General features: G+C 37.5%; 1 protein-coding gene across 1 annotated transcript; it reads right to left on the reverse strand.

Annotated features, from left to right (window-relative positions):
* Positions 1–12872: 12872 nt before the first annotated feature.
* Positions 12873–13790, reverse strand: LOC146049571 (olfactory receptor 6N1-like). The gene has a single exon (XM_083166095.1). It carries the CDS (start codon positions 13788–13790, stop codon positions 12873–12875), a length of 918 nt encoding a protein of 305 aa, XP_083022221.1.
* Positions 13791–15952: the final 2162 nt, after the last annotated feature.

The raw sequence follows: 15952 nt of genomic DNA on the forward strand, positions 1-15952 counted from the left end.
CAGTGCTTTCTTTGCCACATAAGCGATTACGATTATATTGTAATCTGATTAATAAATGTGACCTTTAATTCGCCATAAACAAATGACTCTGTTTTGGTTATTTCAGGTGAAAGGGGAGCAGAGGGAAAGGGAAGGGGTGGGAGGGAGGATGTTTAAAGGGGTTGGGTTTCTTAGTCTCTTTAAGGGTAAAAGTATGGCGGGAGCATCAGACGCTCAGAGGTTTATGTTGCTCCATCCAGCAGTACACTAACTTTCCCAGTTGTTGTTGGTTTAGCATCGATAACTAAACTTTATCCAAACTTTATTTTCTGGGTTATATCAGTATATTTGTTGTTTATATGTGTATGTCTGCTTACTTGAAGAAAAAACGTATCATCTATTATAAAAGTTATTTGTTTTTAAAGAGAATAAAGTTTCACTAATTTATTTACTTCAAAACAAACCCTCAATTATTATTTGCCATTAAAATGAATTCAAACACATAACATAAAAAAAACTCGGGTGTTACCTATTCCTTTCAACTTTAAGTATTTTGCAGCACATTAGGGGCTTGATTCTGAGTTGCACACAGAGGTCCATGAGTAGAGTAAAGGTCCATGTGGAATATAGAGGTGAATCATCACCCATCCACAATAATTACCCTTGAGTGAATATTACAGTACTTTAGCTAACTATACGCCAACATCCAGGCTCAATTTGGGGCCATGCATGGTAGATTAGCGGTTAGCATATATTGAGTACCAGTTAATTATCATAATTGTCTGGTGTGCCTTACCTCCATATAAATAAGAAGAATAAGCACTTATACATCAATTAAAGGTTGACATGATAGTGATGACACGTCGCCAGAATAAGGCACATAGCCCTGGTAGAGTATCACTTTAAACTGGTAACCAAGAGTCCCAATGATCTCTGCAGGAATAGTAACACTGTTCAGTCCTTATACACTCTGTGTGTTGTGCCCATATACATTGTTGCCAATCAACTGAGAGATTCAATCCTGGGAAACTTGTTGCAAAACAGAGCCTCCTTGAGACAAACACAAGCAGCTAAAATCCAAGACGTTCTAATCACACACGGGAGCCCCGTTTGTGCTGTTTTTTAACACACACCAATCTCATCGTGTATGTCTATGTGTATTTTTTTATTTTGATTTTTTAGTTTAATTCAAATAAAGGTTACATTTTATTGGCTGTAATTAATTAATGAGGTGCACCACACCAAGACACACTTTTTCTCATATCTAATAAATTGTTTTGTAGTTGTGCAGCTCCAGTGGAACACAAACTCTGAGTGCTGAAAAGGTTAGAGTCACAAAGCAGCCCCACTCCGGCACCTGCCAAGCACCCACCCACAGTTCACAGCAATGGTGGGTCTACATTGAGCTTCACAAGGTCTAGAACTGACCCTGTCACCAATGTAGATTTGTTAAATATTTTTTTTTTTTAATGTAACATGTTGGCTAGGGCCCCGTTTAAGTACAGAGGATGGGGCACCAAAACATACCCTTACTCTGAGCACAATGGCACCTAGCTACATCTCTGCAGTTGTGTATTATCTGCATAGCAATGGCAGACCAGGCCATGCTTTCTGGTTATACAGATAATAACCTGGATAAAATTGGTCTTCCCACTAAGCACATCACTCCCATGACCAAGCATGTGCCAAACAGGGCTGCCTCTAGAAATTGTGGGTCCGGGGACTGATTTCTAGTCAGGCCCTCTCTCTCCTCACTTACCGGCCAGCTCTTGGGGGGCAGAAGAGTGAAGAACAGGCTCCCCCCTTCCGCTGTGCAGCCTGCGCTCGGTGCGCTCAGTGAGCTGTACAAAGCACTGCTCCCGGAGCACAGGCTTCCTCACCTAAGGATGCTGGCGGTCAATTTAATTATGGTATTAGTATAATCACGCTGTTCAAAAAGGATTTAGCTGCTCTATTTTTTTGTAATTACTAAATATGATTACAATTTTGACAGAGCACATAAGCCAAATAAAAAAATAATACCAAGAAAACTTATAAAACAATATATAAAAATGTTATAAATGTTTATGCTCCTCTTAGAATAATTTAGGTGATTGAACAGATTTTTTAATCATATGAAAAATGAGCAGACTTGCATGGCTCACTCACCCTAACTGTCCCTATCTTTAATGCCGATCTCCACTTCAGGCATGAGATGCTGGGCGTCTTTCTGAAACCCACCATCTGTCTTCTCTCCCCGCTTATTAGAGGTAACCCACTGCTGTGTTCCCATCTTCCCACCACTGCGGCTGCTACCGCTGTGTTGGAAGGTAGCGAGCTGCTTGTCCCGTTGATGCATCAGCCGCCCGGCTTGTTGGTTAGAAGCCGCCAATATAAGGTTTTGAGGGTAGTTTGCGGCTGGGGTCCAAGCTCACCAGCCACCAACAAGTTTCCAAAATATGGTGCCAACTTGTAAGCCAATTGGGACTCACGGCCCTGCAGCCAGTACGCAAGCTCTGATTGGCTCACCAGCCGGTGCCACATTTTAATTGGCCACTGGTGTCCGAAGGTGAAGAAGGCAAGCCTGAGCTCTGGGAGCAGGCACTGAGTGCAGGTAGCACAGCGGGGCAGTCAGGAGGGGTGCAGTGGGCAGAATGGGCAGTGGGCAGAATGAGTGGCCCAAGCCCTTTCCTCTCTGTCAGAGGGCCTGAGCTATGGACAGCACCCCCCTGACGGCGGCCTTTTTGTAAAATGTTTAATGCAAAAGATTTAACTCACTTCTGGGCACCCTGCAGTGTTAATACCTGCATAGGCATGCTTTTAAGTAAAGCTGTTCACTTTTATCCAAGTGGAGCTACTATGACTTTACTTTGTTGAACCAATTTATACACTTACTCCGTGGTTCATTTAATAAAGTGTAGAAGTGGAAATGTTGCTTGTTAGCAGTCAATCAACATCTAGCTATTATCCTCAAATACTGTAGGAGCTAAATTAATGCTAGGCCAAATCTGATCATTAGTGGTACAATATTAAGCAAATCATTTGTGCTGTAAAATGCTAGAACTCAATAGATAATTGAATATATAATTGCTTCACTTTGCAGCATCAGTTAACACCCGCAGACAATGTTCTTGATCAGCTTCAGACTAGTCTATCTCCTAAAGAACTCATTCAGCGGAACAGCTACAGCTGTATTTTTTGAAAAATCACACATGGAAGACTGACTCTTTGTTAGCAAATACAATTTAGCAGATGTATTCCCTGGGTTTGACGGCTTCAAATGTTATAATGATAACCAAGGCACAATTGACCCTGGGCTTACTACACTACTTTGGTATACAAACACTTTTACGGGGCTGTCTGATGGGCCAGACACATTCTTCACACCTAATCTGATTCCTTTGCTGTTTGAAAAAAAAAAAACAGAACATTTTTAAAAAGAAATCTTGGCCCAGGTGGCAACCAGGACCCTAAATCTTACTTCCCTGCCCTCCTGGAACAGTGGGCAAGTCTATTGCAACTTGCTTCCTCTCTGGCCACCAACATAGAGTATAAATTGCAAAGTCATTTGACAAAATAAGGGCTAACAAAGAAAAAATGTAAAAATCTGGAATGGCCAAGTAAATGACCTTAGACCAATCAAAATGTTGTGGAAGGGCCTAATGAGAGCAGTTCATGGGAGGAAACCCAACAACATAACGGATTTGAAGCTGTTTTGTACAGAGGGATGGGGTAAAATTCCTCCAAGCCAATATCCTGATCAAAAATTACTGCACAAGAGGGTCATATACCAGATACTGAAAGCAAGGGTTTGCATACTCCTGCCACTAACAGATATGTAATATTGTATAGGAAGAAAAAGATAAAGTAACGATAAGAGTGCGCCGATGTATGTGGATATAGTATAGAGCTCCCGCTTAGTAATGCACAAATTATATACAAATTAATAATATGGGGCTTTCCTTATATTTGTATCTTTGTTTACCTTAGGCACTCCATCTTAGTAAATGATGGAATCATATGAAAAAACAAGGGATTAAAGGGGTGATACTGATAACTGAACTATGCGCCTATGCAGGTCTTCTCTGTGGGCACCTTCAGAGACTGCACAGTCTCCGAGGCACTCGCACTGGGGGAGGGGGGGTGGAGTTGGAGGCCAGGGGGCGTAACCATGAAAATGCTGCATGTGCCCAGGAAAATGCTTAGCATTCACTTGACAACAGGAGCATCCACCTGGGGGCTGGCGGCTGACATGACATGTTCCAACAAAGGGGGGTTGATAGCATTTGAGGGGGTGGGGGGCCCTCAGAGATATCTGTGTATGGGGCCCCAAAAATTCTGTTACATGCCCTGTGTTTCCCACCTGTACCTTATTAAAACCCTTGATATTTTTGAAAGTTTCCATCATGTCCCCTCTTTCCCTTCTCTGCTCTAAACTATACATATTAAGATCTTTAGTCTTTCCTGGTATGTTTTGTGATGTAGGCCATGCACCATTTTAGTTGCCCTTCTTTGTACAGTCTCTAATATTTTTGAATCCTTCTGGAGATATGGCCTCCAGAACTGAACACAGTACCTTAGATGAGGTCGTATCTATGCCCTATACAGTGGCATTATTACTTCTTTCTTTCTACTACATATAGTATAGTAGTATAGATAAGCTACATCTACAGCCCCACCTTGTTCTTTTACTTTTGTCACCCAGTCAAAAAAAGTAAATAAGATTTGTTTGACATGATTTTCCCCCAGTAAACCCATGCTGTTTCGGATCCTGTAAGTTACAGTTTTTGAGATATTTTTTAGTTATTCTACATCTCTTTGTTTTAAGAGTGTATACATCATTTTCCCTACTACTAATGTAAGGCTCACTGGTCAATAGTTGCTTACCTCTTCCTTGCTTCCATTTTTGTGCAGTGGGACTGCACTAAAGTGCAGGAAGAGAGCAAGAGATTGAAATAAATATAATACTCTCCATTTTAAGGAGACTGGCCCTACCCATATAGGAGAGCTGAAGAGAATCCCAACCATTCAAGTCTTGTAACAAGGTTTTAATAGCTGTCGATATATTCTTTTGATAAAGCAGCAAGCAGATTTTAGTAATTGATACTCCCAAATGTGAAAAACTACCCCTAGCAGAAGTAAAAGGGATGCCTGTTTGCCAATAAGGACCATAAACTCCTGGTTGTAGATACAACTCTACCGATTTATCCGTATTGATTTTGAGTCCAGAAATGTTGCCAACATTTTGTATTAAATACATGAGGTGAAATGTTGAAGATTTAGATTCAGACATGTAAATCAAGTCATCATCAGCAAAATATGTGACCTTAATTTTCTGAGAGCCAAACCTAATACCATGAATATTATCATCCTGTTAAATTAACCGAAGGACAAGGTCAAGGGAAAGATTAAATAACATTGGAGACTGGTGCCTCTGCCCATCCTAACCTCAGTACTACACTGACCATTAACTAATTTACTAGGAGAATTGTCCTTGGGGAATCGTAGAAATAAGGGATCAGACCAATTAAGTCCTACCCAAAAGTCTGACATTGTAATACCTCAATGTGGCAATAATATTGTGTCAAATGCTTTATGAGTATCTAAACTTAATAGCAAGTTAGAATTTTTAAAATTCTGTGATGAGGAAATTGTAGCTGTTATTGCCATTCTTATGCCCTTCACAGAGTGTCTGTTCTTGACAAAACCAAGCTGATTAGGCATTAAAAGGTCTGGAAGACTAGTCTGCAATCTATTGCCCATTATTTTTGCTAGAATTTTGAAATAAAGATTTAACAAGGTGATCAGCCTATAAGACGGAATGAGTTGTGGGTTTTAATTAGGTTGAATTAAAAAGTAGTATTTTCCGCATGAAATGACGGGTATCTAGGAGATTATCTATGAAGAAACGATATAGGACAGAGGTCATGCTTAAGAAATTTAAAGGTCATGATGCTTAAAGTGATCAGAAAGGGCATGAGTAACCAATCCCTTCCTGATATTCTTATATGTTTTCTTATTCGCACCTTTAATGCCCTTGAAGTGCGGCCTATATAAAATAGGCCGCAGGAGCATTCAATGGCATAAACAACATTGTATTGCAGGTTATAAAGTTCTTAATTTTGGTTTTAACACCATTGATATTAACTTCTGTGACTTTTCTATTGTCACCCTTAATATTCCGGCAGCCTATACATTATCCACTGGATTTTTTGTGATAGGGCATTATATTGTTCTTAATGTTAGCTGCCTTTCTATAAATAACTTTTGGATGGGTAGGAAGATGATGTCCTATTATTGGATCTTTTTTTAGTATTCCCCAGTGTTTCTTTTAGAGATTTTTCTATTAATATATGTTGACTACTATATGTTTAAATGAACGACCACTCCATGCCGAATTTTGAAAAAGAGGGTCACTCCTCATTTCTTAGTAGATCATTTCTGGGTAGGGTCTTCACATATTCTAAAGTTTCTTCTAACGCATTGATTAGGTATCCAGATCCTACAAATTATCTTTCAGAATTGGATGATATCATTGATGCAGAAACGAAAAAATAGAACACAGAACCTAAACTAAAAGAAAGACAAGCACAAAAAACTTGACAGAAAATAATGAAATAATAAGCGTGTATAACAACTATATTTATTTTTGCATCCATGTTTCTAGTGAAGGAAGAGGAACCTTCACACATTGGGCCAGATTCTCTAAGCTTCAAAAGTGATAAAATGGATAGTGATAAACAGCCAGCCAATCAGCTCCTACCTGCCATGTCACAGACAGACAGGAGTTGATTGGCTGGCTGTTTATTACTCTCCAATTTATCACTTTTGAAGTTTAGAGAATCTGGCCCATTATCACTGTTTAGCTGCTTGCATGCGCACAATTTTTGATCTTTTTTCTTTGTCTTGCCAGTGCTTTGGTACTGTGCCCATCAGATATAAGGGTAGTGCTATGACAGAACTGAATTATTTTATTATATTATGGTGAATTTCATCCAGGCCAGGTGATTTGTTATTATTTAGGTCCTGTAAACATACAGTTTGGGAGCAATCAAGAGCTAAGCATTCATTCTGTGGGTGAATCTCTGAAGATTCTTCCCTTGTAAATACTGAGTCAATAAATTACTTTTCCTTCCTTAACTGTTTCCCATTTTTGTAACTGTATATTTTTGGGGGATTAGATTCATTTGCAGCTATTTTTCGTTCTGTCTCTAATTTAGCCATCTTTACTGTATTTTTACATTTTAATAACATCTTTATATGTAATAAATCCCATCTTGCTTAAATGTTTTGAATGCCCTCCTTTTAGTCATTTCAAATTTGACTTTGCTATTAAGCCACATTGGTTTCTTTTTGACATTTGTTCTTTTATTTGCCACAGGAATAAATTTATTAGTGCCCTCCTGCAGTATTTATTTTTTACATTTAGCCACCTTTTAGTAGTATCCATACTGTACCTCTAAATAATTCTTTCCAGTTTGTATCCCTTAAGGACTCCTCAAACTTACCAAAGTTTGATTTTCTGAAATTTAAGGATCTAGTTGCTCCAATATGATTATCTTTGTTAAAAATTAAATTAAACGTGATCATAATGTGATCACTGTTTCCTGATGTCTATTTATGGTTATGTTAGTAAGATGTCCCCATTGTTGCTTATAAGAAGATCCAGGATACTGTTATTTCTGGTTGGACTTTCAATAAATTGATTAAAAAAATAGTGGTCATTTAGGGCAATCAATAAAACATTTCCCTTAGTGGTACTACTGGGTAGTTAGTCACCCATAATAATAATGTCCCATAAGATGGCCGCTTTTCCCACATTTGGCAAGAGGTCTTTTTCTTCCTCCCTATTTATGTTGGGTGACTTATAACATGTTCCTACTGTAAGTTTTTTAGCCCCTTTAATATTACCTGTGATTTCTACCCATACCAATTGCACTGATTCCATTATGCTCTCGTATATGTCTTCCATTATATATGGTTTTAAGGATGGTTTAACATATAGAAATACCCCCTCCCCTTCTACATAATCTTGCTCTGCCCCCATCCCTTCCACTGTTTTCTATCCACCTATGTCACTTTATCTACCTCCTTCTGTGCTGTTTAGTCTTCCCCACTATCAAAACTAACAAAACATTCTGCACTCCCATTCTCACCTCTCTTACCCCATCGGCCCAGCTCTGTTCTGCTCAGACCTTCAGTTGCATAGACTGTATGTGTGTATTCCAACAAACACACAATACTGTGAATAGAAACATAGAATTTGACGGCTGATAAGAACCACTTGGCCCATCTAGTCTGCCCCTTTTTTTAAACATGTTACCTCAAACCATATTTGATCCTTATTTTTTTGTAAGGATATCAATATGCTTATCCCAAGCATGTTTAAATTGTACTACTGTATTTGCGTCTACCACCTCTGTTGGGAGGCTATTCCACTTATCTACTACTCTTTCTGTGAAAAATTCTTCCTCACATTTCCCCTGAATCTTCCTCCCTCTAGTTTCAGTGCATGTCCTCGTGTTCTGTTGCTCCTCTTCCTGTGAAGAATGTCTCCCACCTGTACCTTGTTAAAGCCCTTGATATATTTGAAAGTTTCTATCATGTCCCCCTTTCCCTTCTCTGCTCTAAAGTATACATATTAAGATCTTTTAGTCTTTCCTGGTACGTTTTGTGATGTAGGCCATGCACCATTTTAGTTGCTCTTCTTTGTACAGTCTCTAATGTATTTATATCCTTCTGGAGATATGGCCTCCAGAACTGAACACAATACTCTAGGTGAGGTCGTACCAATGACCTATACAGTGGCATTATTACTTCTTTCTTTCTACTGCTGATACCTCTCCCTATGCAACCAAGCATCTGACTTGCCTTCTTCATTGCTTTGTTACATTGCCTACCTGCTTTTAAGTCCCCTGAAATAGTGACACCTAGATCCCTCTCTTCCTCAGTAGTTTCCATTATAGTGCCATTTATACTATATTGATTCTTTGGATTTCTGAGACCCAAGTGCATGATTTTGCATTTTTTGGCATTAAACTGTAGTTGCCATTCTCTTGACCATTTCTCTAATCTGCCTAGATCCTCAATCATTTGTTTTACCCCTCCTGGTGTGTCTACCCTGTTGCATACCTTTGTGTCATCTGCAAAAAGGCACATTTTACCCTCAATTCCATTTGCAATATCACCAATAAAGATATTAAAAAGCACCGGTCCAAGTACAGATCCCTGGGGTACTCCACTTGTAACCTTTCCCTCCTTTGACTGTACTCCGCTTACTACAACTCTCTGTTTTCTGTCCTGCAACCATGCTCTTATCCATTCAAGAATCCAATCCCAAGCTTTCAAATTTATTTAACAGTCTGCGATGTGGGACAGTGTCAAAAGCTTTACTAAAGTCTAGATAAGCTACATCTACAGCCCCACCTTGATCTATTACTTTAGTCACCCAGTCAAAAAAGTCAATAAGATTTGTTTGACATGATCTTCCCCCAGTAAACCCATGCTGTTTTGGATCCTGTAAATTGCTGTTTTTTAGATATTCTACAACTCTTTGTTTTAAGAGTGTTTCCATCAATTTCCCTACTACTGATGTAAGGCTCACTGGTCGATAGTTGCTTACCTCTTCCTTGCTTCCACTTTTGTGCAGTGGGACTACATTTGCTGTTTTCCAGTCCTCTGGGATTACTCCAGTAGCTAGTGACTGGTTGAATAATTCTGTTATTGGTTTTACCAGCTCCCCTTTAAGCTCTTTTAGTATCCTTGGATGTATCCCATCTGGCCCCATTGATTTATCCACTTTCAGTTTGAGACTTTCTCCTCTGTAAATGTACTTGTCTCTCCCTCAGTTTTCTGACTATACTTGCAACTTAACTGTGGCCCCTTCCCCTCTCTTTCAGCAGTGAATACTGAGCAGAAATAATTATTAATATTATCTGCTATTACATTGTCCCCCTCAAGAAAACTTCCACTCTCTGTCTTCAGTCTAATTATTCCACTTTTTGTTTTTCTCCTTTCACTTATATACCTAAAAAAAGTTTTCCCCCCTTTACCCACTGACTGGGCCATTTTCTCTTCAGCCTGTGCTTTTGCACATCTGATTACCTTCTTAGCCTCCTTCTGTCTAACAAGATACACCTCTTTGTCCTCATTCTTCCGCGTCTGCTTAAATTTCTTACAGGCCAACTTTTTTGCTTTCACAATACTTGCTACTTCTTTTGCAAACCACAATGGCTTTCTTTTTCTTTTGTTTTTCCTAACTCTTTTGACACAAAGTTCTGTTGCTTTTAGAATTGCACTTTTTAATTTTTCCCACTTATCCTGCACTCCTTCCAAGTTCTTCCACTCTGCCAAAGAATCCCTTACAGAGTTTCCCATCTCTACAAAATCAGCCTTCCTAAAATCTAACACCTTTGTTTTTGTGTGCGATGAGTCAGTCTCTGTCTTTATTTTGTACCATACTGCTTGATGGTCACTGGATCCCAGATTTTCACCCACATTTATGTCAGATATTCTGTCACCATTTGTAAGTATTAAGTCTAATATTGCGTCCTTACGAGTGGGCTCCCTCACCAATTGCTGGAGGGATGCTCCTTGCAAGGAATTCAGCATGTCCCTACTTCTTGTGGAACTTGCAACAGGCAGCTCCCAGTTTACATCATGTAGATTAAAGTCTCCCATGATTATCACCTCTCCTTTAATGCCATTTTATTGATGTCCTGCAATAGGCTCTTGTCTAGTTCCTCTTCCTGACCTGGTGGTCTGTAGATCACCCCTATACGAAGAATCGCCTTCTCCCCTGTTTCTATGGTCACCCAAAGGGCCTCCGTTTTTTCTTCAATACTTTGTATTAAGGTAGTCTTTATATATTTTTTCACATATATTGCAACCCCTCCTCCAATTTTTCCCATTCTGTCCTTCCTAAATAAAGTATATCCTGGTATAGCTATGTCCCAGTCATGATTTTCATTGCACCATGTCTCTGTAATAGCCACAATATCCAGTTCATCCCTTGTCATTATTGCAATTAGTTCTGGGATTTTATTTCCTAAGCTCCTAGCATTTGCACACATAGCTCTTAAAGTTGTGTTTGTGCTTCTCCTGCTGCTAGCTATGTTCATCTTTCTGCCTATATCTACTCGGTTTTTATCGGCATTATCTTCTGTTGCAGTGGATAGGCTTTCTGTTCCATTTGCCTGCAGAGACAATACCTCTAGGTTGGGGGAGCAGATTTCTTCATTCTTATTTGGTTCACTGCCCCCCTCTGCTAGTTTACATAGTTGCTTATGAAGCTTCCAAACTTCTCACTTAATATTCTCGTTCCCCTTGAAGATGGGTGCAGGCCATCACTTTTATATAAGGCTCTGTCTTGCCAGTTAGCTTGACTTTGACCTAAATATCCAAATCTCTCCTCGTTGCACCAATTCCTAAGCCAAACATTGAAGTTTCTAATTCTCAGAGTTCTATCTTCCCCTTGGTGTACTGGCAATACTTCTGAAAAAGTTACAGTGGTTGCCACCTGTTTTAGAGCAGTTCCTAACTTTCTAAATTCATCTTTTACGGCCATGACTTCAGCATTAACCAGTTCATTTGTGCCTAGGTGGACGATGACATCCACCTCCCCATCTTTTCTTGCTGCCTTTACAATTCTTAGCATGCGTTCTTTATCTCTTGGAGCTGTGGCTCCAGGTAAGCACCTTACATGTTTCTCTACTTTAGTAGCATTTCCCAGATTAACTCCTCTAATTATGGAATCTCCCAAAAGTGCAGTCCTTTTTGGAGGTGAAATTTTCCTGGTCCTACAGTTAGAAGAGGTAGAAGTCCTCATATCTTCCTGTTCTTTATTGCCTATGTTGGTCATACATTCCAACCCTGCAAGAGCAGCATATGAGTTTTGCAGTGTGACCACTTGGGGAATGTGTCTGATGCCCTCTGTCAGTCTCTGTCTTTCAGAGCCCACAGCAGTCCAGGCAGAATCAAGCAGTTCAACCATAGTGTGAGTCACCGCAATCTTTCTCAGTGCTGAATTTGCAGTTAACCAGAGGGTGTGATGGCATAAAATATCTGTATTGCGAAGGAACACGTCCATTAAGGCGTCAGCCTCATGATAATAATCTCAATGCTTTTATCATTTTAAGTGGCAGAAATTTTGGAGTTTTGTGAAATTTCAAATAATTTCTAAGAAGCCTTAATGGGACATGTGAAACCGTCAGGTTTTTTGGCTATGGAAATAGCCAAAGGGATAATTCAGGGCTTAGAGCCATATGATGAATATACTAACAAGCAACTTCTCACTGTCCAAAAAGTAGTTTAAATCATTTCCATTTAGGAACTGCACTTAGGATTGTATGCTTATTCACACTACAACATACAAATAATGCAATGAAAATTTTACCACACTGGCTCAGACACATCTTCAGTTTTGTTATTGTTTCCCTTTTTACAATTATTTATACTACATTTTAAGTCTATGACAGAAAAAAAACTAACTTCCACACAGAATATATACATATACATATATGTAAAGACAAGAAGAGAAAGGGGCGCATGCTGGTAAGTATCACACAATATCTATTTTAATAAAAAGAGTATCAGTCACATACATCTAAAAAAGCAGAGCCTCACAAATGATCATTCCTAAAGCCGGGCCACTGCACATCGGCTGGCATGCTGAATTGCAGAAGTCACTCTCCATCTCCACCCAATGCGTTTCGTCAGAAGATAATTCTACACGTTTTTTTTTTTTTTTTTTTACTTTACATACAGCACTGTAGATGTCAACTGAATAAATATTTCATAAAAGTTTTATTTTACATCTTTTTAACTGGGAACAAAACACAAAATTGAAAGGGAAAAGTAGAAAGTATATTTAATATACTGTATGCATTATATTGTATGTATTATAATAGTATAGGTTATACAATTTTTTTTATTGAATTCCTTAAAACATTCTTCATATCTCTGTTTCTAAAGGTATAAATAAAAGGGTTAATCATAGGTGTTAATGTTGTGTAAATAAAAGTAAGATATTTGTCATAATAACTTCCTTTTGGTTTGATATACACGATGGTGCCTGTTCCATAATATAGACAGGCTACGATTAGATGAGATGAACATGTGGAGAATGCTTTCTGTTTCCCCTCATTACTCTTGATTTTTGAAATTGTTATTATAATATGGATGTAGAAACCTATGATTGTACTAAAGGTTAGAGCGCCATTGGATATTGCGACTGTGCTTGTTAATATACTGCTAATAAAGGAATCGGAACACGCCAAGTTCTGCAGCGGAGCCAAGTCACAGAAGAAGTGGTCAATCACATTAGGACCACAGAAATCCAAACATGCTGTGTTTATGACAGGGACAAAAATAGTAGCAAATCCCATTATCCATGGAAATATAGAAAGCTTGGAACAAAATGTAGGTGTCATTATAACTGGGTAATGTAAAGGATTGTTAATAGCTAGGTATCGGTCAAAAACCATTACTTCAAGAAGATAGCATTCAGTTGCACCAAAAGAAATGAACATATACATTTGAGTAAAGCATTCATTGAAAGAAATAATATTATTATCTGAAATTAAAATGGCTAAAAGTTTTGGAACAATAGCAGTCACAAGCATCATTTCTAGAAAAGAGAATACACTAATAAAAAAATACATTGTAGTATGAAGAGAAGGTTGGACTTTAACAAGAAAAATGATAATACTGTTCCCCATGACACACGTAATGTAGGCCAGTAGAAAAACTAAAATAAATAGATTCTGAAATTGGTGCAATTCAGAAAAAGCGGACAAAATAAAATATTTGACCACAGTTTTGTTTATTTCCATTATTTTTCTAATAAAAAGAAAGAAAGAGAACATAATATTAAATAATAAATATTAAATAGTTCTTATTGTTGAGTACTGTAAGTACTGTACCATTAATATTTAACCAAAAAATAATATAAATAATATTTACCATACAGTTCTTTCCAGAAGTCATTTTCTTTAGTACAGAACATGGAATTTTCATACTAATTCTTTCATATAATAAATGCAATGCAAAAATGTTTAATCATCGCATAACATGCATAATGTAATCAATAAAAAACAGAAACTTAGATGAATTTGAGTCAAAGTAAATGAATGGAAAGTATTATGACAAAGGGGGTTATTCAGACTCGATCTCACGGCTGCCCAGCCAGAGTGAAATCCCCCCCTGTGCAAGGCTGTGATAAGTCTGCAAATCCCAATCACTCACCATCTAATTATTTTTCCAGTGTGTGCAGTCTGTGTAAAGCCCAGGAATTACTCAGAAGCTGCGATAAAAATAGGCTTCCCTTCAAATGTCTGGGCATGCCTGCATTTTCCATGACAATCCCCAAAAATGTCAGATTAACACCCACAAATACCAGATTTCTGTCAGTCCACTTGCATATGGTCAGCTATCAAAAGTAGCAGGCTGTTAACACAGGATGGATATTAAAAGCCGCGCGAATGCGCAGTCTAACAATTATCGACTGCGAATTTATAGCCGTGCAATTAGATCTGAATAATTCTCTAAATTTCTGTAAATAAACATTAATATGATGTGCAATTGCCAAATATACAATAAAACTGATAATTTAATTACACTTAATTTAACTTAAATTTAAATACTAAATGATAGATTAGTAAGGGAAAATAATTTCCACTATGTTTAGCTAAATAGAAGATGACCAGACTCAATGCAAACACCTGTACAATTTATGTGTATTATCATTTTATTGTGGTATTTATTGTCATATTGTGTAATATACCTAATAATAAAATAACAATCTGTGTAGTACAATGCTTATCAAAACTGTACATCTTTACTTCAGTGTTTTCTTGTGCAAATATTACTAACATCCAAAATTAAATATTTCACTGCTAAGTAAAATTATTAATTTGGGCATACTACATTACACTGTAAAAAAATTTTTTTAATGTGCCTACTGTAGTTCTATATAATTTTAAACTAAGTTTACTGAGGTCAGTTTTGGAAGTTTGTATTTTATGCATATTTTCCCCTACCAATGTCATCTAATGGCAAGGTCTCCCTAAAAACACAGAAGTTTATAAATATGACTAAGCACATCATAGTAACAATTACCAGAATAAAATAACATAATTCAATTTATTAAGTTTTAATTTAGCAAATTTAGAATCATTTTTTTTAATAAGTTAATTAATATTTTTTCACCTCTTAATATAATTAATACAATTATATTTTTTTTCCAGTTGTTTCCAAAATGACCAACCAAGCCAATGAACAATAAATCCTGTGGATCGGAATCAAAAGTACCAGGAAAAATACTCATTTTTAAATTGTTCTCTGTCGGAAAACAGCTACAAAAATGTTTTCCTAATTGCTTAGCATTTATTGCAGAGTATTGGTATGCAAACCCTTACCTGAAGAACAATATGAATTTGTGTTGTGTTATATTGTTAAATATATTATATATTGAATATACTTCCAACATAAAAATGCATGTGTCCAAAAGATATAAAAAACTAAAGCATTTGAGGTGCAGGTTCATTTACTTCTATCTCAAAAAAAGATGGCTGTAAAAAATATTTGCTGGCAGATTCACCTTGGACAGTGTTAGAGCCATGTAATGTATCAGAAGCTTATATACCCGTTTTTATAATGAGCTTAAAGAAAATATTTTACACAGGGGAAATTATTTCCTTTGATACTTGAAATAGGTCTAATTGTACCTTCATTTTGTAATTAATGAAAAAAATAGAGCTAAAAAGGCCAATATAAACAATATAAACTTTTTTCTGTATCACACTATAGAATTAGATCAATATTATGGTATTCCTGCAGATTAACCAATAAATGAAATGCTATAAAGCAACATTAATATCTGATAGTATATTATAAAACACAGTATTGATGCAACCAGTGGGCAGCACAGACTGTGTAATGGTTAGCATTACTGCCTCACAGCACTGAGGTCATGGGTTAGATTACCACTATGCAG

Source organism: Crinia signifera, chromosome 12, assembly GCF_055691185.1.
Source record: "Crinia signifera chromosome 12, ASM5569118v1, whole genome shotgun sequence".
In the NCBI taxonomy this organism is placed as follows: Eukaryota; Metazoa; Chordata; class Amphibia; order Anura; family Myobatrachidae; genus Crinia; species Crinia signifera.